General features: G+C 46.1%; 1 protein-coding gene across 3 annotated transcripts in view; it reads right to left on the reverse strand.

Moving 5' to 3' along the window:
- The window catches only part of LRBA (LPS responsive beige-like anchor protein), a 1,864,610-nt gene that overhangs the window by 1,425,156 nt on the left and 418,405 nt on the right, over nucleotides 1–21,049 (reverse strand). For all 3 annotated transcript variants that reach the window (XM_069242641.1, XM_069242642.1, XM_069242640.1), the window contains exon 29: nucleotides 5,569–5,740. In XM_069242641.1, coding sequence (XP_069098742.1) covers nucleotides 5,569–5,740 — 172 coding nt within the window. The remainder of the gene's footprint in view (nucleotides 1–5,568; nucleotides 5,741–21,049) is intronic.

The following is a 21,049-nucleotide window of genomic DNA, read 5'->3' on the forward strand; positions in this document are numbered from 1 at the left end:
ACAAATGGGTTAGGCCCTTAAGGGATCTACTAACAATAGGAGACTTAAAGAGTGATGGTTGATCAGGCAACCTAAGAAGGGCTTAGATAGCCCATAAATAGCCCATAAGTGTGCCCAAAGCAGAGGCCTGCTGGGCCAAAGAAAGAATGAACAAAAAAACTACTGAAGAGGAGCAGAGAGGGGATCAACAGATTTGTTGGTACACCATGCCACAAATTTATGCTAACGACAGACGTATACCGTTTTGGTGGAGGGATGTCTGGCTGCCAAAATTACATCACAGACTTCGGGTGGAAGGTCAAAAGCCGTCAACTGCCGCCGCTCAATCTCCAAGCATGAAGGCGGAGACTGGACAGGTTCAGGTTCAGAACTGTCCCCTGCTGCTGCAACAGAAGATCCCACTGAAGGGGCAGTCTTAGTGGAGGATCGGTGGCCATGCTCAATAGCTCTGGCTACCATACTCTCCATGCCCAGTCTGGAGCCACCAAGATTGCGTGGGCCCAGTCATAGGAGGAAAGGAGGCCGGAGTTCGACTCAAGATGAAAAGCGTCTCCGAGCGAGTGCCGCCTTGGAAACTCCAACGCGCAAAACAGCTGACATTGCACGTTCTCTGCGGAGGCAAACAGATCTAACCAAGGCTCTCCCCACTGTTGAAAGAGACCTTGCACCACCTCCGGATGGAGACGGCATTTGCGATCGGCTATACATCAACAGCTGAGTTTGTCTGCTCTGGCGTTCAGAGAGACTGCTAGGTGTTTAACCACCAGGGTGATGTCCTGATGTGCCAGCCATGTCCAGAGGCATAGCACCTCCTGACAAAGGGTCAAGGACCCTACTCTGCCCTGTTTGTTGCAGTACCACATGGCAGTAGTGTTGTCCGTGAACACCTGCACTTTCCATTTGAAAGGGGGAAGAAATGCTTTCAATGCAAGCCTGATCACCCAAAGCTCCAGAAGAAGGATATGGAGCCCAGACTCCGCCGGAGACCAGAGGCCTCTGATCTCCGCCTCTCCCATGTGTCCACCCCATCCCAGAAGTGACGTGTCTGTCACTATGAGTAGATCTGGTTAGGGAAGGGTAAGGGATCTGCTGTTGACCCAATGCTGATTCAAAAGCCACCACTGCAGGTCTTTCGCAGTCACCTCCGAGATCTGGACCATGTCGGACAGATTTCCCTGATGCTGCGCCCACTGGAACTTCAAGTCCGACTGCACAGCCTGCATATGCCATCTGGCATGTATCACTAGCAGGATGCAGGAGGCCATGAGGTCCAACAGCCTCAGAGTCAGTCTCACCAAAACCCAAAATAGAGGCTGAAAGATCAGAATCATAGCCTGAATATCCTGGACTCGTTTTTCAGGAGGATAGGCCTGAAACTGCACTGTATCCAGAACAGCTCTGATAAAAGGGAGCGTCTGAGAGGGAGTCAGGTGTGACTTCGACACGTTTATAGTGAACCCCAGCGTGTGCAGGAGGTTTGCCGTAGTCTAAAGGTGGGAGATGACTTTCTGGGGTGAGCCTGCCTTTGACAGCCAGTCGTCGAGGTAGGGGAAGACTGAAACCCCCAACCTCCGTAGATGAGCTGCAACCACCGCCATCAATTTTGTCAACACCCGAGGGGCGCTGGTAAGGCCTTAAGGGAGCACGGTAAATATAAAGTGCTTGTGACCTACCACAAATCGTAGATAATGTCTGTGGGCAGGTGGGATCGGAATATGGAAATAAGCATCCTGCAAGTCCAACGCTACCATCCAGTCTTCTGGGTCCAAGGCAGACAGGACCTGAACGAAGGTGAGCATTTTGAATTTCTCCTTCTTGAGGAAGAAATTGAGGCCCCAAAGGTCTAGGATAGGATACAAGTCCTTGTCTTTTTTGGGCATCAGAAAGTAGCTGGAATAACAACCACGACCTACTTCTGGCACAGGAACCTTCTCTATGGCTCCCTTGGCCAAGAGATCTGCGACTTCCTGGCAGAGACGTGCCAAATGATCCTCCGGTATATGGCTGAATGATGGAGGCATGGCTGTTGGGGCAGATTCGAGGGGGGAGGGTAGCAAAACCCACCTGTCCATAGTGAGAGATTCCCAGTGGGGCAGGTGATAGCGAATCCTGCTGCCAACTGGACCAGAGTGAGGGGAAGGACTAGGAGGATTTGGAGGCTGCAGCAAGCACAGGGGTGGACTGGGCAGACCTCTGGTTCCCTGTCCCACAATCATGTGGGATTCCGCGTCCCTGGCCATGCATCGGTTAAACAGCATGGGTGGCACTGTGGCTGGGATAGGGATGAGACAGGTAGCCCCTTCTGTGGCCACGAAAGGTGGACTGTTTGAGACGAGTGGAAAGGCCGATGGACCGAGCCGTAGCCCAGGAGTCCTTGAACCTCTCCAATGCTGAGTCCGATTGTCTCCGAAGAGACGGGAACTATTAAGGGGCATGTCCATAAGAGTCTTATGGAGATCCTCAGGGAAATCAGATGTAAGTAAATAGGGATGGCGCCTCAAGGCCACCATCATGGCAACCGTTCTACCCAGAGTCAGTCGTGTCCAGCCCACATCGGATATTGAACTTTGATGCGTCCCTCCCATCGGTGATCGCTTGGAAGACGATAGCACGGGCCTCCTCCGGTATCTGCGGCAGAACTTAGGCGACAGTATCCCACAGAGAGTGAGTATAATGGCCCAAAAGGCATATAGTGTTCACTGACCACAGCGCAAGACTGGAGGAAGAAAACATCTTCTTTCCAAATTGTTCCAGCCTTTGTGATTTCCTATCCGGAGGTGCGGAAGTGAATGCGCCTGAGGATGAGGATACCTGGATAACAAGGCTCTCAGACGTGGGTTGTTGGGACAGGAATTTAGGGTCATTCGGGGCAGGTCGATGGCAGTGTGCGATTGTCCTGTTCACAGGAGCCCCTGTGTTGGGTCTGGACCAAGTATCCAAAAGGAGATCGGTGAGGGCTTCATTGAATGGAAGAAGAGGCTCAGATGTGGAAGCCCCTGGTTGAAGCACCTCCGTCAGGAGATTAGACATGACCTGAGCAGTAAGCAGCTCAAGGGCGAGGACCTCAGCTGCCCTACTGACCACCATGAAATAAGTTGCTCCCTCCACTGTAGCCAGGGTTGGAAGAGACAGCATGCCAGCGTCTGGAGAAGTGTCCAGGCCACTGGCGTCACCCAACTCCTGTGCCCAGTCCAAATTAGGGTCTTCCTGGTATTCATAAGAGTCCAGGGATCTGTCCAATCATTCCCTGAATTCGTACCCATAAGAAAAAGGGTCCAAATCTGATCTGGGGTGAATAGGCCCCAACGAAAAAAGAGGCAGTGTAGGCCAACGTCGGTCCTACTCCGAGTCGTCAGGGATCAGGATCAGGTCAACATTGATGGTGGTCACCACCGACATCAGGATCGTCGACAACCGAACCGGCGAAGGTCTCGAGGGTATGACTGGTGTCGGTGCGGATCTGATAGCGGATCCGGAGGGGACTTCCATGGCCAGAGCTGCCAGTGCGGATGCCCAAGGCCCCCCAACTGATCCCCTTAGGCCCAAAGGCGATGTAGCAGGGTCGGGCTGCTCAAAAATGAGGCGCATGGCTTCATAAAATTCTTTCAATTGGGCAGGGGTCGCCCCGGCTCCCAGAAACTCAGGGAGGTGCAGAACGGACCCAAAAGCAGGCTCCGAAGACTAAGTCCTCAAGCGTCAACGCTCCCCCATGTCACATCAGCCAAGCAATGGGGTGAGGTTGAAGGATGACACGGTTTCTTTGACGATTTCTTCTTACCTAGACCCGAAGACAAGTGGTGGTGGCACTGCAACCAGTCTCAAGACCTTCCCCTCAAGCGAGATCGGTACCTATGCGGAGTCAAGAGATGGGCAGCCATAAGCTTGAAGAACCACTCACTCAAGGCCTTTGCGTGCATGGTCCAGCACTCGGAGCACGACTTCGGGTTGCTCTCCAGGCACCACATACAGACCCGATGCGGAGCAGTCACAGACATCATGCGGTGACAGTCCTCGCATGGTTTGAAACCGGTTTTCGGGGACATCCCTCGACTCATCAAAAATCACAAAAACTCTCTCCGGTTCAGCGTGTGCCGTACAAAGAAAAGATCTGACGTCACTGCACTGAGGTGGCGTCTATGTACTACCCCCGATGTCATCAGGGCGACTACGATGCAGGCAGTGATTGGTGGGCACGGAAACATGAGAGGGATACCACGTCGACTAACTTTTTCTCCCTACCAGCAGTGCAAATGTGTTTGATGAGGGGTCCCTTAGGGTGGCACAACACATTCTGCAGCCCATAGGGACCTTCCCTGGCCACAGGGCCCTAGTACCAATGCTACCTTTTACAAGGGTCTTATCTGTGTGCCTGGGTGTGCCAATTGTGGAAACAATGGTACAGTTTTAGAGAAAGACTACTAGTGCTGGGGCCTGGTTAGCAGGATCCCAGCACACACTCAGTGAAGTCACCATCACTATCAGGCAAGACGTGGGGGGTAACCATGCCAAAAGGGGCACCATCCTACACCCATGTAGTAAAGTAGCAATCATTATATGCCCGAACAAATTTTGGAAATAAAGGTAGGGCTTTATGCATACTCCCTGTGGATGAGAGGTTCTCTGACAGCTTGTCTGACTCCTAGCATCCCTTCTTACTTTAGCCAAACTCAGTCGGGGCAAAGTGAGAGACACCAAGCAGTTCTTTTATTCACCAAAAATGTTGTATTTACCTTTTGGGGCATGGGGAATCTACCACGTGTGACCCGAAAAACGCAGGTGAACTCGACAACACTATGGAGGGAATCTGATAAGATGGAGATATCAGGCTAGGAAGCTATTACTGCAGAGAGCAAGATGTTGAGACGTCTCTCCTCAGCTCATGAGACCAAGAGACAACATTCTTTTTGAAAAGCCATCTCCTGTCCCACCTGTGAGACAGGCAATTCCAAAACAGGTGAAATGAGAAAGAATCAGAACAGAGTATGTTTTATCCACTTGCTACAAAGAAAACATACATAAAAAAAACACATGAAGAAATTTCATACTGTTTATTCAGATTCTTACCTTTAACCCTGAATAACACTAACATACTTTTAGTCGCACGACTCATAACCTATGAAACTATATTAATTTTCAGCACAAGAAATAAAAAGTACTGCATTGAAGCGCAAGGCAATGAAAAATGGAGAGCACTTAATATTCCATTAGATGCTGAAGAAATATAATTATTAGAGTCAAAGAATTTTCATAAAGCGTATCAGGGGCCACAAAAGCAATTATGGTTGTCCTACCAAGTGTGCCATATTACTAAGCTGAATAAAATAAGCTTAAGTTATTATAGCAATTACAAACAGAAATCAACGTAATATTAGCTTTTTTCCCCCTCACAGATGTTAAAATGTTTGCTTTTCCATTACTGTAAAGTATATGCTCTTTGCATGTCAAATTGTTATAAGAAATTTCTGCAGACAATTACAGATACCCCATAGTAATAGATCATTCAATTCATTCAATGTACTATTACTGCACTGTGTGTACAACAACGGAGGGAAATTGTAAGCACTCAACCTGCAGATGCTGTATCACTGCTTCCATTTTCTGTGGCCCTAATTGACTGGCTGCTCTGAGGTCGTCTCCTCTCATTCTGGGGTTCCAAGATGTCTCTGTATTTTGACACCATTAGGACAGAGATAAAGTACACCACTGCCAAGGCAAGAAACTGAGCCTGTTTGCTATCCTCCTAAAAGATGGGAAATAAAGATTTTGTCATTAGTCATCACATTCCTTGCTTCTGTTCATTTTAATTAATGTATTTTTTCTTAATTCCAGCTATAATTGTCTAACAACAATAAACGCCTGTTCTGTTTTAAATAAGTCTGACATCAAATATGCCACTGTGGCATGAAAATATATATTTGTCTCCCAACATCGGTATGTGCAATACAAAAGAAACAACACCCACTCTTCAATGTTATTTTACCTCCCTAAATTCGTATCATTGGAGCATGAAGCTTTCCAACATTTCACTGAAATCCTTTTAACTGGAAAAATGATTGCATATTATTTCAATATCTGTGCGAATAACATGTTCTGCGGTATAAAAATGTAACCAACTGAAATGAGCAACGACATATAGGAAATGTGCCCGCTCCACCTTGTACTATATGACACACAATAACCCACTTTGAAGTAAATTACTGTAGAATTTGATGCTTGCCTCCCATTGGGGCGTGCTGGGAAAGGTGTTTGACATTTCTGTAGACCTTCTAATTAAACAGAGGGTGGAAGGCAATGCCATGACTTAGTATACCCTAATAAAAAGGAGGATGACATTGCAATTCCATTGTTTGTTTAGCTAGGACAATACTTGGGGGGTTTATGAGCACAGAGAGCCCTAGATGGTTAAAAACCATAATGTAATTGATTTAAAATGGCTTAGTATATTATTTTATGCCTGTGTGATGGTGGCTGCTGTCCATCAATTTCTACAACTTTTATGTCCCTAGTGTATATATGTAGTGTCTGGAGAGTACCCTAAGCCTCTGACTGCACCTATGTGGAATTTATTGACCACAAATCTTGTTACACAACAATCAGAGCATTATATAAACAAGCATTTCAAATGCAATAGGTCTTGTATTATCAAGAGTTGGAGCTGTTGACAATGTAAATGATGACAATCTCGCCTTTGGGGCCTTACAATATTTTACGATGCAGCACATTAAACCTTTATCAGAAATAAACTGCGTTTGTGCATTCCTTCATACACTTGGCATTAGACTGTAATGGTCTGAACAGCCCCTACAGAGCACCACAGTAAAAACAGCATTTGGAAGACATGTTCATGTAACCACATATTCAGCTCCTAGAGGGCATAATCACATAAAAAAGAATTACAAAGTCTAGTGTAGGGTAACTATATATTCAGCCCCTTGAGAGCATAGTGTATTACACATTTCCAGGCCTAGCAGGACTTTTAAATATTATTTAACTGTGGAGTCAGAGGCACAAGGGTGCAGTGCCACGGGTTGTTACTAGATGTCCCTGTACAGTCAACAGCAGAAGGTGCAGTATCACTTGGTCATGGCTACATGTCTCAATAGAGTCAACAGCACAAGGTGTAGTACCACTTGTTGTGGCTAGATGTAGAGTCAACAGCAGAAGGTGCAGTACCACTGGTCGTGGCTAGATGGTCCTGTAGAATCAACAGCAGAAAGTGCAGTACAGCTGGTCGTTGCCAGATGTCCCTATAGAGTCAACAGCAGAAGGTGCAGTACCGCTGGATGTGGCTAGATGTCCCTCTAGATAGAGTCAACCTTAGAAGGTGCTGTACTACTGGTTGTCTGAGTTAGAGGTGCCTTGGGGAAGTTATCGTCCTTCACCCCCTAGAAAACATAGTGCATTACACATTTGCAGGCCAAGCAGGGCTGTCACAAAATGACTACAAACAAGGCCCTTACAACACACACACACACACTCCTCTAAGCTGGAAAAACAAAAGTTGTAGCCATAAGTTTAAATATGGATTGAATAGTGGAAGAGGTTATGATTTTTGGGCCCCTCTAATATAGTGTGACCCAGAAGATAGAAAGAGCATATCTTTCAGAATGTTTTGGTGGTGGTCCCATTGTCCTAGGACCACCATAAGCTGAGTTATGTGCAAAACATGTGTTGTAAAAGGAATGCCTGCAAAGTATGGGGTGAGTTTCCACGAGTGCAGTGAATATTGTAGTATTGGCTATCCCGCTGTGCAGGGAGAGCCACTGTTGAGGATTCAATACCTGGATCGATTTCATGCTATATAAAGTGCTATATAAAGCCACAATATACTATATTAAAAGAAATTAAGTTCCAGTGAGAAACTGAGTTTTTCGCTAGGATAGTTGTGTCTACATTTTTTCCTTCTGGATATCTTCTTTGTTGTGCCACAGCCAAGAACATGCAGTGTCATATAGGCTGTCAAACCAGTTAGAAGGCAGCAAAACAAGAGCATCACTGTCTTTAACCTATGGTAAGCGGCACACAGGAGCAAAGTCCTTTATTTATCACAACAGGTCTTGCAGACAGCGCACATGCGCTGTCTAGGCTCGACCTAAAAATGGAGTTCTAAAATACAGACGAATTGTGCTGCACAGGTTTGGTGGAAGTGACAGATGGAGCTGCAGACAGGTTAGTGGATGTAACGGAGAGGAGATTGGTGTGTAGAGAGTGAGGGTGATGACTGAGGCAATTTTCAGGTGGTGAGATATATGCAATGTTAAATAAAAGCACATTTTTGTTTTAAGAAAATGGTCTTACTCCTTTTCTTAAGTGGGCAAATAAAGGTGCATATTATTTTTAATATGTCCAATTTTGTTATTTCTATGGTGTGACTGTAATTATTTTTCTTAATGTTACTATTACAATATAATATGCATTTGACCTAATCATAACGTAATAAAATACACAAAGGTGATGTTAAAATGTATCTGTTTTGCTATTAATTGAAAAATTTAATTAGAATAGCCACAACAACATATTTAGGTAGTATAAAGAATTATGATAAAGTCTCACAACGTTTCAGATACAACTAGAACATTTTGAATATTAACTAGTGATTTGTTTGTAAAATTATAAGTGCTTTGTTGAGTACAAAATAAAATGTTGGTGTCCCTGTTAATCACTTGCAAAGTTACCATACGTCATATACTATTCCTTAATGCACTATTTTATGTATGCATGTTCAAGGCAGTATCCAAGGGTGGTGGTCAAAGTCAAAAGGAGTCCCATCCACTTCACAGCTGTATAATAGAAGGAGATTTGTTTTCTATCACTGAAATGGAACCTTTTCCTCCATACAGTAGAATATGCTGGTCAGGGATTCATGGTCATTGGCATGCCTGGCCTGCCTGATTTGTTCCTCAGGGAAAGGTGATAGTAATAGTAATTATATATATAAAATGCAACGTGGGAGAAAAAAAAAAAGAAAAAAAATATTCTAGGCATTGGCAAGTAAAACAATCATGATTATAAAATTCTATTGTATTCTATAAATACAACAATGGTACACTAGCAGGTTAAGGATAAATTACATCAAATTCTAAATAAAGCATGCAGTCGGCTTAGCATTGATCTTAAAATAGCAACTAAGTTGGCAATTTCAGTAAATTATTGTACAAATTACATCATTACATCAAATAAGCATCATTTGTGAATATATGGATATGCAGACACTGCATCTTAATGAAGTGTGCAAGTAATGCAGAAACAAATTAAATAATATGATGTCGTATAAAACCTTCACACAGGGTGCGAGAAACACTGGCCATCACTACTCATAAGAACAGTAGACAAATCAGGATCCCCAGTCACGACGGGAGGAAAAAAGGGAACAACTGTGAGGACTGATCATGAGTAGTGGCTGTACTGTCTGGAGATTCTGGAGCTTCCCCTAGAGTAAGAATTGACTGAACAGTGAAGAAACTCCCTCCTCATTCTGCTACTCCCCTTGCACACACCTCCCCCTATATCTCTCCCTTGTAATAACTCAAAGGGGGGGGGGGGGGCTGCTTGCAAATTCCCTCCTGGCATATAGCAGGCTTGACTAGCAAAATGGAAGACAATGATTGGTTGCAATTTTCTAGTCTACATGACATTTGCTGCTTCCAAGAACCATGGGCTGCTGAAGTAATATGCACCAATGGGTTCTTTGGGTTGGATATACTGGCCACCCAGTCTAGGAAGGGACACCCATCGGGTGGTATTTCAATATGGGACTCGTGTAGGTTAAATTGCAAAGTAGAGCAAGCAGAGACTTAGGACAGGAAAAGATAAAGGGGGTTTAGTTGACATTTTGAATGTATATTCAAAGGGTGGTCCTTGGGGGTCCACGCAATCTGGAAAGAGAGCTCCGCATATATTAGAAAAATCAGAATAGGCATGGTAGATCATAAAATAACAGGGGGTATTAAAGAGGTAGGAATGTGATGCTGATCTGTGGAGACTAACACATTAGCCTGCAACACCATCAAGAATAGCAAAATCTTGATGGAAGATCGTAGTATGGGAATCCCTGAGATAGCTACGAGACGTTTTAAGTCTACAAAAAAAAGCGGAGGCCTTTACTGATCTTCTGTTGAACAATGGTCTCCGCTTTGCCAATAAGCATTCTAAGTCGGATGGTGCTGCTAAGGCAACCTTCGACATCGGTAGATCCTCATCGTCGTCGATTGTGGTATTGTGAATGTGGAAGCATGGTCATCCATCCTCGATATGGGTGTGGTCAGTAGAGTGGAAAGGGATCACAACCCACTTGCCCTCAATATGAGGATGAATGCTCTGGGGATAGTAAACACAATAGGGCGGGACCATGGGTTTATATGAGAGGGAGATTGTTCAATTGCAGAAGGAGAATACAGTGGGATGGTCAGAAGTACCGGCAGGGATTACCACAACTTGAATCTATAATAGCTAATCATGGAGACCCTACTATAGAAGCTTTGACCAATGATAGCCCCTTGATTTTAGCTGCCTATGATGCGATGATAGGGGAGCTGACGGCCATGTGGTCTAAACCTGTAATATCTAAGTAAGCTGGTAACAGCAGAAAAGGACAGTCAGGATGAAAAAGCTGGTTTGATACGGAGTGTACAAGGGCAAAAAGAGATGTTTTGCTTGCCCTATAATGGTGCCATAATAGCTCTGCCAGTGAAGAGGAATTTAGAGAACAAAGAAGAGATTACAAGTGCCTACTGGCAACTAAGAAACGGTTGTAACAAAACACACTGTGGGCTGAAGTCAGATTTTTTCCAGGTACAAAAGGGCATCCGGCAAGGCTGCATCCTGGTACGCCTGCTCTTTAGCCTTTTTCTGAATAATGTGGTCCACTACCTCCTAGTGGAACAGCTAGATGTCCCTCTTGTAGCTGGTAGGAGGGTTCCAATATTACTATTTGCGGACAATGTAGTACTTATGGCACACACTGAAAATACAGCCCACAGGCTGCTCGCCCACTGTTAAATATTGTGAGGAAACAAATCATTGGAAACTAGCGATTAATCATGTACCAACTGAGGTTACCAAGCACCTTGATTATTTAGGTGTACGGTTTTCAGAGAATTTAAACTGGGACTGCCAAATTCAGAAGGCAGCCACAGTTCTCAAATAAGCAGCTGGGGCAATACTGAAGTTCAAGCATAAGGCTGGAGCTAGAAATATCAGCATTATTTTGGAAATATATGCCCGAAAAGCAGTGGCTGCAGCACTCTACAGAGTAGAGCTTTGGGGATATGTAAATACTAGTGTGCTGCAGGTAGCTGAGAACAACTGAGAACCTTACTGGGGCTAGGGTCCGGAACCCCCCACTGGAAGGCTCTCTTTGCAGAACTAAGTCTGGTGCTGATATCAGAATCAGCAGCCGTAAGACCAATATTGTACTGGGTAAGGCTAGGCCGCAATCCCAGGGCGGTAGTGTATTTAGAAACCTTTGAAGAGGTCACTGCGAGTGGTGGACCTGGGGGTGCTCCTGGGGAGCTCATGTCAAAGAGACCTTAGGGAACCTTCGGCTAAAGGCTCTCTGGGTGGATCCGGGCAGAGTTAATGGGGACACTGTGAGCCAGGTAAAAAGATCGGTATTGGTGTATTTAACAAGATGAGGGTGCGTCGGGAACCTAGGTCCAATTCGATCACAAGTTACTATTTTAATAATAAATGTGGCCCATTTCACTCTGTTTTGCAAGAAATTTGATGTGGGAAGGCACCGGCAGCTCCACTCCCTTTTTAAGTCTAGTGGAGCAAATTGTATTAAAACTGCACTAACGCTCTGTACAAAGCCAGGTAATATTAGTGAACACAATTCAATAGTCTCATATATATGCTCCGCCTAGCCCTGGCTGAGAGAGCTACCAACTAAATTAGGGCTGACTGACCCATAAGATCTTATAAGGCCCTAGCTGCCGTCCGTGAGATGGAATTACAGCTCTCTCCTGCATAAACGAGGCTCTTTTTATCTCTAAAGCCATGCGGCAGCAAAAATATTGCTGCTAATATTAATTGCTATGAGCACAAGCATTTTTTTTCCATTGGGGACCCTTGTAAATGGTTGGCCCTGAAGGGGTTGCTCCTTTTTTTTTTTAGATATGCATGGGGGGTGGAGGGGGCAGGAATTTATTTATTTATTTATTTAATTGTATAGGTGTACGTGGTTCTCATGATAAATGGACTTATTTGGGCAGTGTTGATTGCTGGTATTTGGTACTTAAATTATGACTAATTATTTTATGTGTAACTAAATCTTATTGTCTGTGTGTACTGCTTTCTATAATATTGTAAGGCTTGTAGCTGAAACAATAAAATAAAATAAATGAAGTCCTAATTTGTTGGCTGTGGTTGTCGATCCAGAATTTGAGACTGTATTTTGGTGTCAGTGACACACATTCCCCTCAGTGTTTTGTTCAAGGACTATGCTATGTCAATACAGACTGATGGCCTTTGTCTATTGCAAAGTGGAGATTCTTCCTTATTTCTGCAAGTGGTGTTTGGCAACCTCCAAGTCTGAAGCCTGGCCAGTGGCTGTGTAACACCCTGAACCAATGTGGTCACTTCTGTCAAGAGTTTGCTGGGCTTGAGTAGATTTTCCTTAAGATGAGTGTAGTGAGAGCAGTTTGGATTTCATTCCAAATATCTTTTCACACAATATAATTCCAAAAAATAAAATGTTAACTAAGCTTAGATGCTACATACTTAACTACATACATTAACTAGGCTCCATTCCTGGCCTCACCTGTGCTCTTGCTCCCGAGCCCAGAGGTCCCTGTCTCGCTCCTCTCCTGGTCGATCTCTTGCTCTCTCCCCCTCTGTACCCATTTGTTCTGTAAGCTCCTACTTTGTCTCACCCTTTGTTAGTGACTTATCAGTCCATTTTTTGCACTTTTGTACCTGTGCTGTGCTTCTTGTTCTTTATTTTGTGTGTCTTGTTGCCCAGTCCTGCTCTGTTTTGTCCATTTTTTTGCTCTATTTCTGTTCTATTATTTAATCATTCCATGCTTCATTTTATGTCTAGTTGTTCTGCTTCTGCATTATTTCTTACCCATTTCATGGCACTTTATGCTCTGTTTTTAAGTCTGGCCTACACAGCGTGTGCACTGCAAGACGTACTGTTTACAATTCAGTGGGCTTACATCCCACCAACAGCATATCATTAGTTATTTTTGAAGTGAGGCTCATTTGCAAACTTTCCACTTCTTAGATCCCATAGGCTTCTCTTACTTTCTTTTACTTCCCCGTCTTTGTTTTTTTCTCTCAGTTCTTCCTCTTTATTTTTTGCAACACACTATACTATTTTTATTTTATAAGCAGTTCGGTGTTACTCTTGGACGTGCAACATGCCTTTCTACTTTTAACACAGGCATACAGCTTCTTATTTATGTTGCTTTCATACTGCCTGCCATCTCTATTGATACTTAAGTTACTTACACCCACAACTGTACTACTCTGTGGTACTCCACTCCAATCCACTCTACGCCACTCTAGTCCTCTCTATGACAACACTCTAACTTACTCCAATCTATGCCATTACACTCTTCTCTATACCACTCTACCACCTTGTAGCCCTGCTGAGTAGCAGCTACGCTGCTGTACAACACGGATAAAGGACACTGGCGGAGCCAATAGCTCTCACATAGGCAAGACCTACTGGCTTTGCCCGTGCATGTTTCTACTTGATGTGCCTTTTTCCCTGCTTGTCCGGAATTCTGTGCCCTTGCTTTACCACTCTTCACCCTAATGTTTCTCACCTGTTTCCAGCTCTCACACTTCTTGTGCCCCTCTGTCAGTCCTGCAACCTGCGCTTTTCTCCCGCCAGGATGTACTTAATGGTGGCTGCAGCGCAGGCCAGCCATTAAGCAGACTCCATTCCCAGTTCCTACAACTCATCTGTGCTCCTGCTCAGTGCTTTGAGAACCCTGCATCGCTCCTCTCCTGGTCGATTTCTCCCTCTCTTGCTCTCATGATCTCTTCTTATCAATGTGCCCTTTTGTTCTGTATGCTCCTGTTCAGTCTTACCCTGGTTGGTGCCTCATTGCTCAGTTTTTGCACTTTTGTACCCATTCTAGGTCTCTTTTTCTATGTTTTGTGCCATGTTGCTCCTATCCTGTCCTGTTCATACCTTTTTACCTTATCTGTCTAGTTTTGCTCCGTTCTCTGACCTCCTTCCTTGTTGCTCCATTTCTGCTTTATTTTCTAACAGTTTGGTGCCCTGTTGATCCGTTTCTACTCTATTTGTTTTAACCGTCCTGTGCCTCCTTTTGCTTAGTTGTGTGGCCTGTTCCTCTGTTTCTGCTCTATTGCTTACCTGTTCCTTGCCTCCTGTGATGCCCTCACCCCCACTCACTTCCTCCCGAGCTCCTCACTCCTCCCCAGGATCTACTTAATTGCAGCTACAGCCTGTTTGCATAAGTCCACATCTGGATCACCCCCATAATCAGGAACTCTGGCCTGGTCTTACTCTCACACCCTCTGTTACCTCGCCACAACCCTCTTTGCTCTCAACCCTCTGCCGTTGTTCACTGTGCTGCTGATGCAATACACCACATAGCATGAAGGGAGCTTTCCCCTGCGCCCATCACCAAAGACCCCACCAACCATATACATGGAATATTTCACCTTCGAACAACAAAGCAAACATCAGCCTGCTCGGAATCATCATTTACACACCACCAGGGGCTTGCTTCAATTTCACTAGCAACATTGCAGACTTTGTCACACCCCTCATCAATGACTCTAGCACCTCATCAGTGATCTTAACATCCACCTGGGAAACTGCCAAAATACAAGCTCAATCTCTCTTCTAGAAAACCTCAGTAAGTTCTGCCTCGCCCACCATGTCGCCAGACCCACCTACGCTGCTGGGAACCTCTTGGACCATGTTCTCGCCTTCTAAGGTAACATCACAGTCAACAAGCTGTTACTTGGTCAGATCACGCCCTTGTCAGTTTCTGCATACCCATTCCACAACACTGTGGACCCAAAACCACCACCATCTGACCTGCCTGACGCAGCTGGAAAAACAACTCAGAAGAGGACTGGACTTACTTTCTGCACACCAGGCCGAGAACACCAGCAACCTGCTGGAAGCCATTAAGAACTTCAACAGCATACACGGACACCCTAGTTCCCCTCAAACTCAACAAAGTAAAGAGCACAACCTCAAGCCAGTTGGCACACAAAGAACTCAAGCTGGTGAAATTCAGAGTGATAAAACAGCACTGAAAGCACCTGAAGCACAAGCTGAGAATGACCCAAGATGCCAAAGACAAAGAAATCTTCAAAGCCACCCTGAGGCACTACTATTAACCGATCAGGAACACCAAACAGACATCACTCGCATATCACATTGAAGCCGGCACCAACAGCAGCAAGGAAATAGCAGCATCATCCCTTCACAAAACCTCTGCAACAAACTCTTTAAATTCTTCTGCAATAAGATCAACTCCACATGCTACAACTTAGTCTCAACTCAACTTTCCATCGTACCCAAATAACAGCACCTTGTGGTCAGCCTTTGCTTCAAATGGGATGGCCACCATGTAGGAAAGTGCCCTTGTTGGCATGGTTACCCCACACACACATTTTGCCTGATATTGATGCCAACTTTGATTGTGTGCTGGGCACCTGCTAACCAGGCCCCAGCACCAGTGTTCTTGCCCAAAATCTGTACCTTTCTTTACACAATTGGTACACCCCTGCAACCCAGGTAAGTCCCTTGTAAAAGGTACCCATGGTACTAAGGGCCCTGTGTCCAAGGAAGGTCCCCAAAGATTGCAGCATGTATTATGCCACCCTTGGGGACCCCTCACCAAGCACATGCACACTGTCTTTGCAGCTTGTGTGTGTTGGTGGGGAGAAAAAGGCAGAGTCGATATGCTTGCCCACAAGCCACTGCCTCTGGCATAAGTAAGTCACCCCACTAACAGGCCTTACCACCCTAAGACAGGGTGCACTATACCACAGGTGATGGCATAGCTGCAGGAGCAATATGCCCCTACAGCGTCTAAGTTCAGTCTTAGACATTGTAAGTGCAGTGAGTATATGGTCTCTGATTTTGTCATTACGAACTCCACCGTTCCATAATGGCTTCACTGAATACTGAAAAGTTTGGTATCAAACTTCTCAGCACAAAAAACCCACACTAATGCCAGTGCACCTATAGGGCAACTTCGAGATGTCCCCTGTATTTTACCCAATCCTTTAGTGCAGGACTAACTAGTCTGTGCCAGCCTGCCACTAAGAAACGAGTTTCTGGCCACATTGGGTGAGCCTTTGTGCTCCTGGCAGTGAGTCTCAAGGGCTCAAGGCTTTTGTTACAGTGCCACAAGGCACCCCAACAAGCAACACCCGACGCTCACTTCCTGTGTCCAGGTGGCCCAACCGACTAGAGAGGATCCCCAGGCGATTCTGAGCAAGTGCCCACCCTGGGTTGACCTCTCCTGTCCCCTACAATGACGCCTGGAGTGTGAATCCAGAGGACCCCCCTGACCGCGAAAGCTCCAGACAAAGATATCTGACGCCAAAAGGTACACTGCACCTGCAGCCCCCAGGCCTTGGAGAACCCGAACTCCAGTGCAGCAAAGTTCACAGAAGGCCCTCCTACTTGCCCAGCCTGCTGTTTTCCGGAACCAACCCTCTGGACCCAGCCAGCAGCAGCTAAGTGACCCCCGGGGTCCCCTCATAGGAAAGCACTGGGAGCACAACGCTCTGTTTGCACCCTGCACCCAGCCACCCCTGCGCTGCGGAGGGTGTGAGATAATTGCCATTTATTCAAAAACTGTACAACTTACCAATTCTGATCAAAGTGGTATTGATACATATGTGAAATACTTATTTATGTAGTTACCTACAACTTGAATCTTGTAGTTCTAGAAATGAATTAAAAATATATATATTTGCTATATAAAAACAATTGGTCTGGAGTTAAGCCATTGGGTGTGAGCTTCTTCTATTGCCTGTGTGTGTACAACAGATTCTTTGCACTACCCTCTGATAATCCTAACTGCTCGACCACACTATCACAAAAGAGAGCATTAGTGTTATCTACTTTAGCCTCTGTTAAGCCTCTGGGGAACCCCTGGACTCTGTGCACAGCATCTCTCATTATGATATAGATTTTACAGAGCCAGCTTCTTACACACAACCATGAAGATCATCCACCCTAGTGACCCATTGGATTCCTGCCCCCACCACCCTTTTAACAAGTGGCTTCTACCTATCAGCAAATCTCTAACACTCATCCTCAATGCCTTCATCAACTCTGCCACTTTCCTGGATGCTTGGAAACATCACCACGGTCACACATATATTCAAGATACCGTCCACAGAACCCAGTCACAATTGCTGATTACAGACCGATCTCCCTCCTACCTTATCTGGCTGAGGACTAAGATAAGAAGATCATTAACAGACACCTACTGACCACCTCACCAATTATCAGCTCCTCGATGCTACACAGTACAGCTTCAGGCCCAACCACATTCCTGAAACAGCGCTCATCACCACTTCCAACAACTTCTGCTTGATCTTGAATTTAGGAAATACTGCAGCCCTCATTATCCTAGAATTGCCTGCAGCATTTGGCTGGGTTTCACACTTCATCCTCATCAGTAGACTCCATGAGATTGACAACCAAGGATCCGCTCTCAGCTGGATCTGCTCCTTCTTGACAGACAGAAGACAAGCAGTAACCTGGGCACCGTAAGCGTCAGAAGCCTACAAGCTCATCGTTGGAGGCTTCAAGGTTCTTGCCTCAGTCTTACCCTCTTTAACACATACATAACCCCTCTAGCTTATGTCATCCGCGCACACTACATCAACATTCTCTCTCACACCAACCACACACAACTTGTACTCTCCTACACAGTTAAGTCCAGGAACTAGTTGAACGCCTGCATGACCAAAGTCGCTAACTGGATAAAGTTCAAATGCTTTAGGCTTATCAACAAGACAGAAATAGTGACCTTTGGCATGAACAGCTTACCATGAGACTTCACCTCCGGATCAATACCCACCTCCAGGACCCAAGCTAAGAACCTCATGTAGGAAGTGGGCCTGGTGTGTGGTGGAGAACTATGGTGTGGTGTTAGCACCTTATACGAGATCCAGGCAACCCCTATTAGTGAATGAAGACAGTCTCTAGGAAGTAGGGGCTCTTTAGAGGTAGCTGTGGATGAGCAGCCAAGACTTATCTAGGAGGAGTGCAAAGCACTTCCAATACCACAGCAGTCACACAACAGCTTATCATAAAAACACACAGTGTTCCAAAAATAAAGTTACTTTATTATGGTATCAGTGAATTAGATTACTTATAGGCTATCCTTCTACTGGAGGTAAGTACACACTATATATACACACAGTAATAATTAGGAATTAGCACAAGAAACAACAAGCATTGGTAAAAATAGTGAGGGCCCTAGGGGAGAGCCAAACCATATACTAAAACAGTAGAATGCAAAGTGAAGTAACACCCACAAAAAGTGTATGGAGTAGTTAGAGGGAAGCTGGACAAACTTGGAACCCAAACAGGTGAGTACCTAAGTGACCCCCCCAGTGACAAGGAGAGCAGAGGTAAGTACCTGGTCTTCCGAAGGACTATCAGAAGTACTCAGAAAAGGGATTGTGTAACAACACGACCAGACTAGGGGAGCCCAAAGGTGGATTCTGGATAAAGAGGACCTGCAAAAAAAGGGGACAGAGCCCATTCCACGATGGTGTGTCCAGATAGGGCAGGAGCCACTACCCACCCTTCTGTGGATGAAGATCCAGGTCGACGGGGGAAGGAGAAGATCAGCTGTGGAGCCCAGGAGCTGCAGAGGAGTCCTTGGAGGGGTGCAGATGATTTCCCATGTCGGTCTCCTGGTCGCAGATGGTCAGTGGTTAGAAAAACCACCTACATGCCTTGGCAAATGCAAGAGGAGGCAAAAGAAGAGTTGCAAGGCTGAAGACCAGCAAGGTCCAGGGGGCTCAATCCTTGTAGTGGAGTCTGGGCTGACCCTCAGCAGTTGGGAGAGCCAGCAAAAGCAGTCACAGCCCCTACATGAAACTCACTGGCACCAGGCACAATAAGTTGGAGTGAGGCCCAATCAGCACACCTGGAGAGGAGTCCCACATTGCTAGAGCAGCAGGGAGGAGACTGTCTTTGGAAGGATGAAGTCCTGGAGGCCGGGGCTACTCAGAGCCTGAAGCTGCTCCAAGAGTCGCAGTGCACAGGGGTACTGTCCTGCAAGGAGAGGCAAGGGCTCACAGTCTCCCAAAGTGTACAGAGGGCAGAGAGGACCCAGGGGATCATTCCAGACCACCACCTATGTTTCAGATTCCAAGCAGTTCCAGAGGAGAGCAGATCCAGGCAGCCGGTGGTCGTTGGTGCGGCAGATGCAGATGCAGGAGAGTGACTCCATCACTCCAAGGGAGATTCCTTCTTGCTTCCTAGTGCAGCTGAGGTCTTGCTGACCCCAGAGGATGCACAGCCAGGGAAATGTTGCAGTTGATGGAAGGAGCTGGGGGAAACAATGTTTCAAGGCAAGGTCGTCTCATAAGTTGCAGTCTTGTCAGTTCCTGAAGTGCCCAGTTGCAGTTCCGGGGGCCAGGAGCAGAGGTAGACAATGCAGAGGAGTCCTGGTGGAGTCTTGCATGCCAAATCTGGGGACCCACCCGTAAGGGAGTCCCTAAAAAGCCCTAAAAGGGGGATTGGTCACCTTGCCCAGTGACCACCTATCAGGAGGGGTCTCTGATGTCACTTACCTGACCTGGCCACTTAGATGCTCCCAGGGGCCTCTGCACATCATATTTCCAAGATGGCAGAATCGAGCGGCCACCTGGAGGAGCTCTGGGCATCACCCCTGGGGTGGTGGATAGGGGAGTGGTCATTCCCCTTTCCTTTGTCCAGTTTTGTGCCAGAGCAGGGGCTCCCAGGAATGGTGCAAACCGGTTTAATGTATCACCCATTTCCAAGGGAGAGGGTGCTGCCTCCCTCTCCCACAGGAAATCCTCTGTTCTGCCTTCCCCTGCCTGAGCTGGTAAAGCAGCAGGAGGGCAGAAACCTGTCTGAGGGGCTGCAGCCGCAGGGGCTGCATGGAAAACCCTGGAAGACTGGTAGAAGCAATACTGAGGAGTCTTCTAAAGAGCCCCCAGAGTGCATGGAATCATACCACCAATACTGGCATAAGTATTGGGGTATGATTCCAACATGTTTGACACCAAACATAGCCAGGTTCGGAGTTACAATTATGTAGCTGGACACAGGTAGTGATCTGTGTCCAGAACATGGATAAAATGGCTTCCCCGCACTTACGAAGTACAGTACAATGGAACTGAAGTTCATAGGGGCACCTCTGCTTATGCAGGGGTGCCCTCACACACAGGGACCTGAATCCTGACCTCTGGGCTAGGAGAGCCTACCACATGGGTGACTTACAGTGACCTGGTGTAGTGACCTGTGGTGAAAGGGTGCATGCACCTTTTCAAACAGGCTGCAAAGGTAGGCCTGCTGACACATTTTGCATGGGCTCCCATGAGTGGCATAATACATGCTGCAATCCATGGGAAAACCCTGGTGTCCCAATGCCCTGGGCAACTAAGTACCATATACTAGGGTCTTATAAGGTGACACCAGTATGCTGTTTGTGGAGTGCACAAAAGTCCAAATTTGGAAGGAGACAGCACAATCGCTGGGGCCCTGGTAAGCAGGATCCCAGTAAAAACAGTCCAAGCACACTGATAGCTGGCAAAAAGTGGGGGTAAGCATGCCAAAAAGAAGGTACTTTCCTACACTTCAGAATCACCATCAACAGTAAACTGAACATGACAATACAAGTTCAACTGTAATTGCATCCTGCTTCTACACACTGAAGATGCTAACAAAAATCTTCAAGTTGCTCCCAGGTAATAAGTGGAAAGAATTCACTCATGCCTTTGTTACCAGCAAGCTGAACTATGAGAACACCCTCTACCCCTAAATCACCAAGCAACTCACCAGAAGACTATAAACTATCCAGTACTCTGCAACGAGACTCATCCTCAACCT

Source organism: Pleurodeles waltl, chromosome 1_2, assembly GCF_031143425.1.
Source record: "Pleurodeles waltl isolate 20211129_DDA chromosome 1_2, aPleWal1.hap1.20221129, whole genome shotgun sequence".
Taxonomy (NCBI): domain Eukaryota; kingdom Metazoa; phylum Chordata; class Amphibia; order Caudata; family Salamandridae; genus Pleurodeles; species Pleurodeles waltl.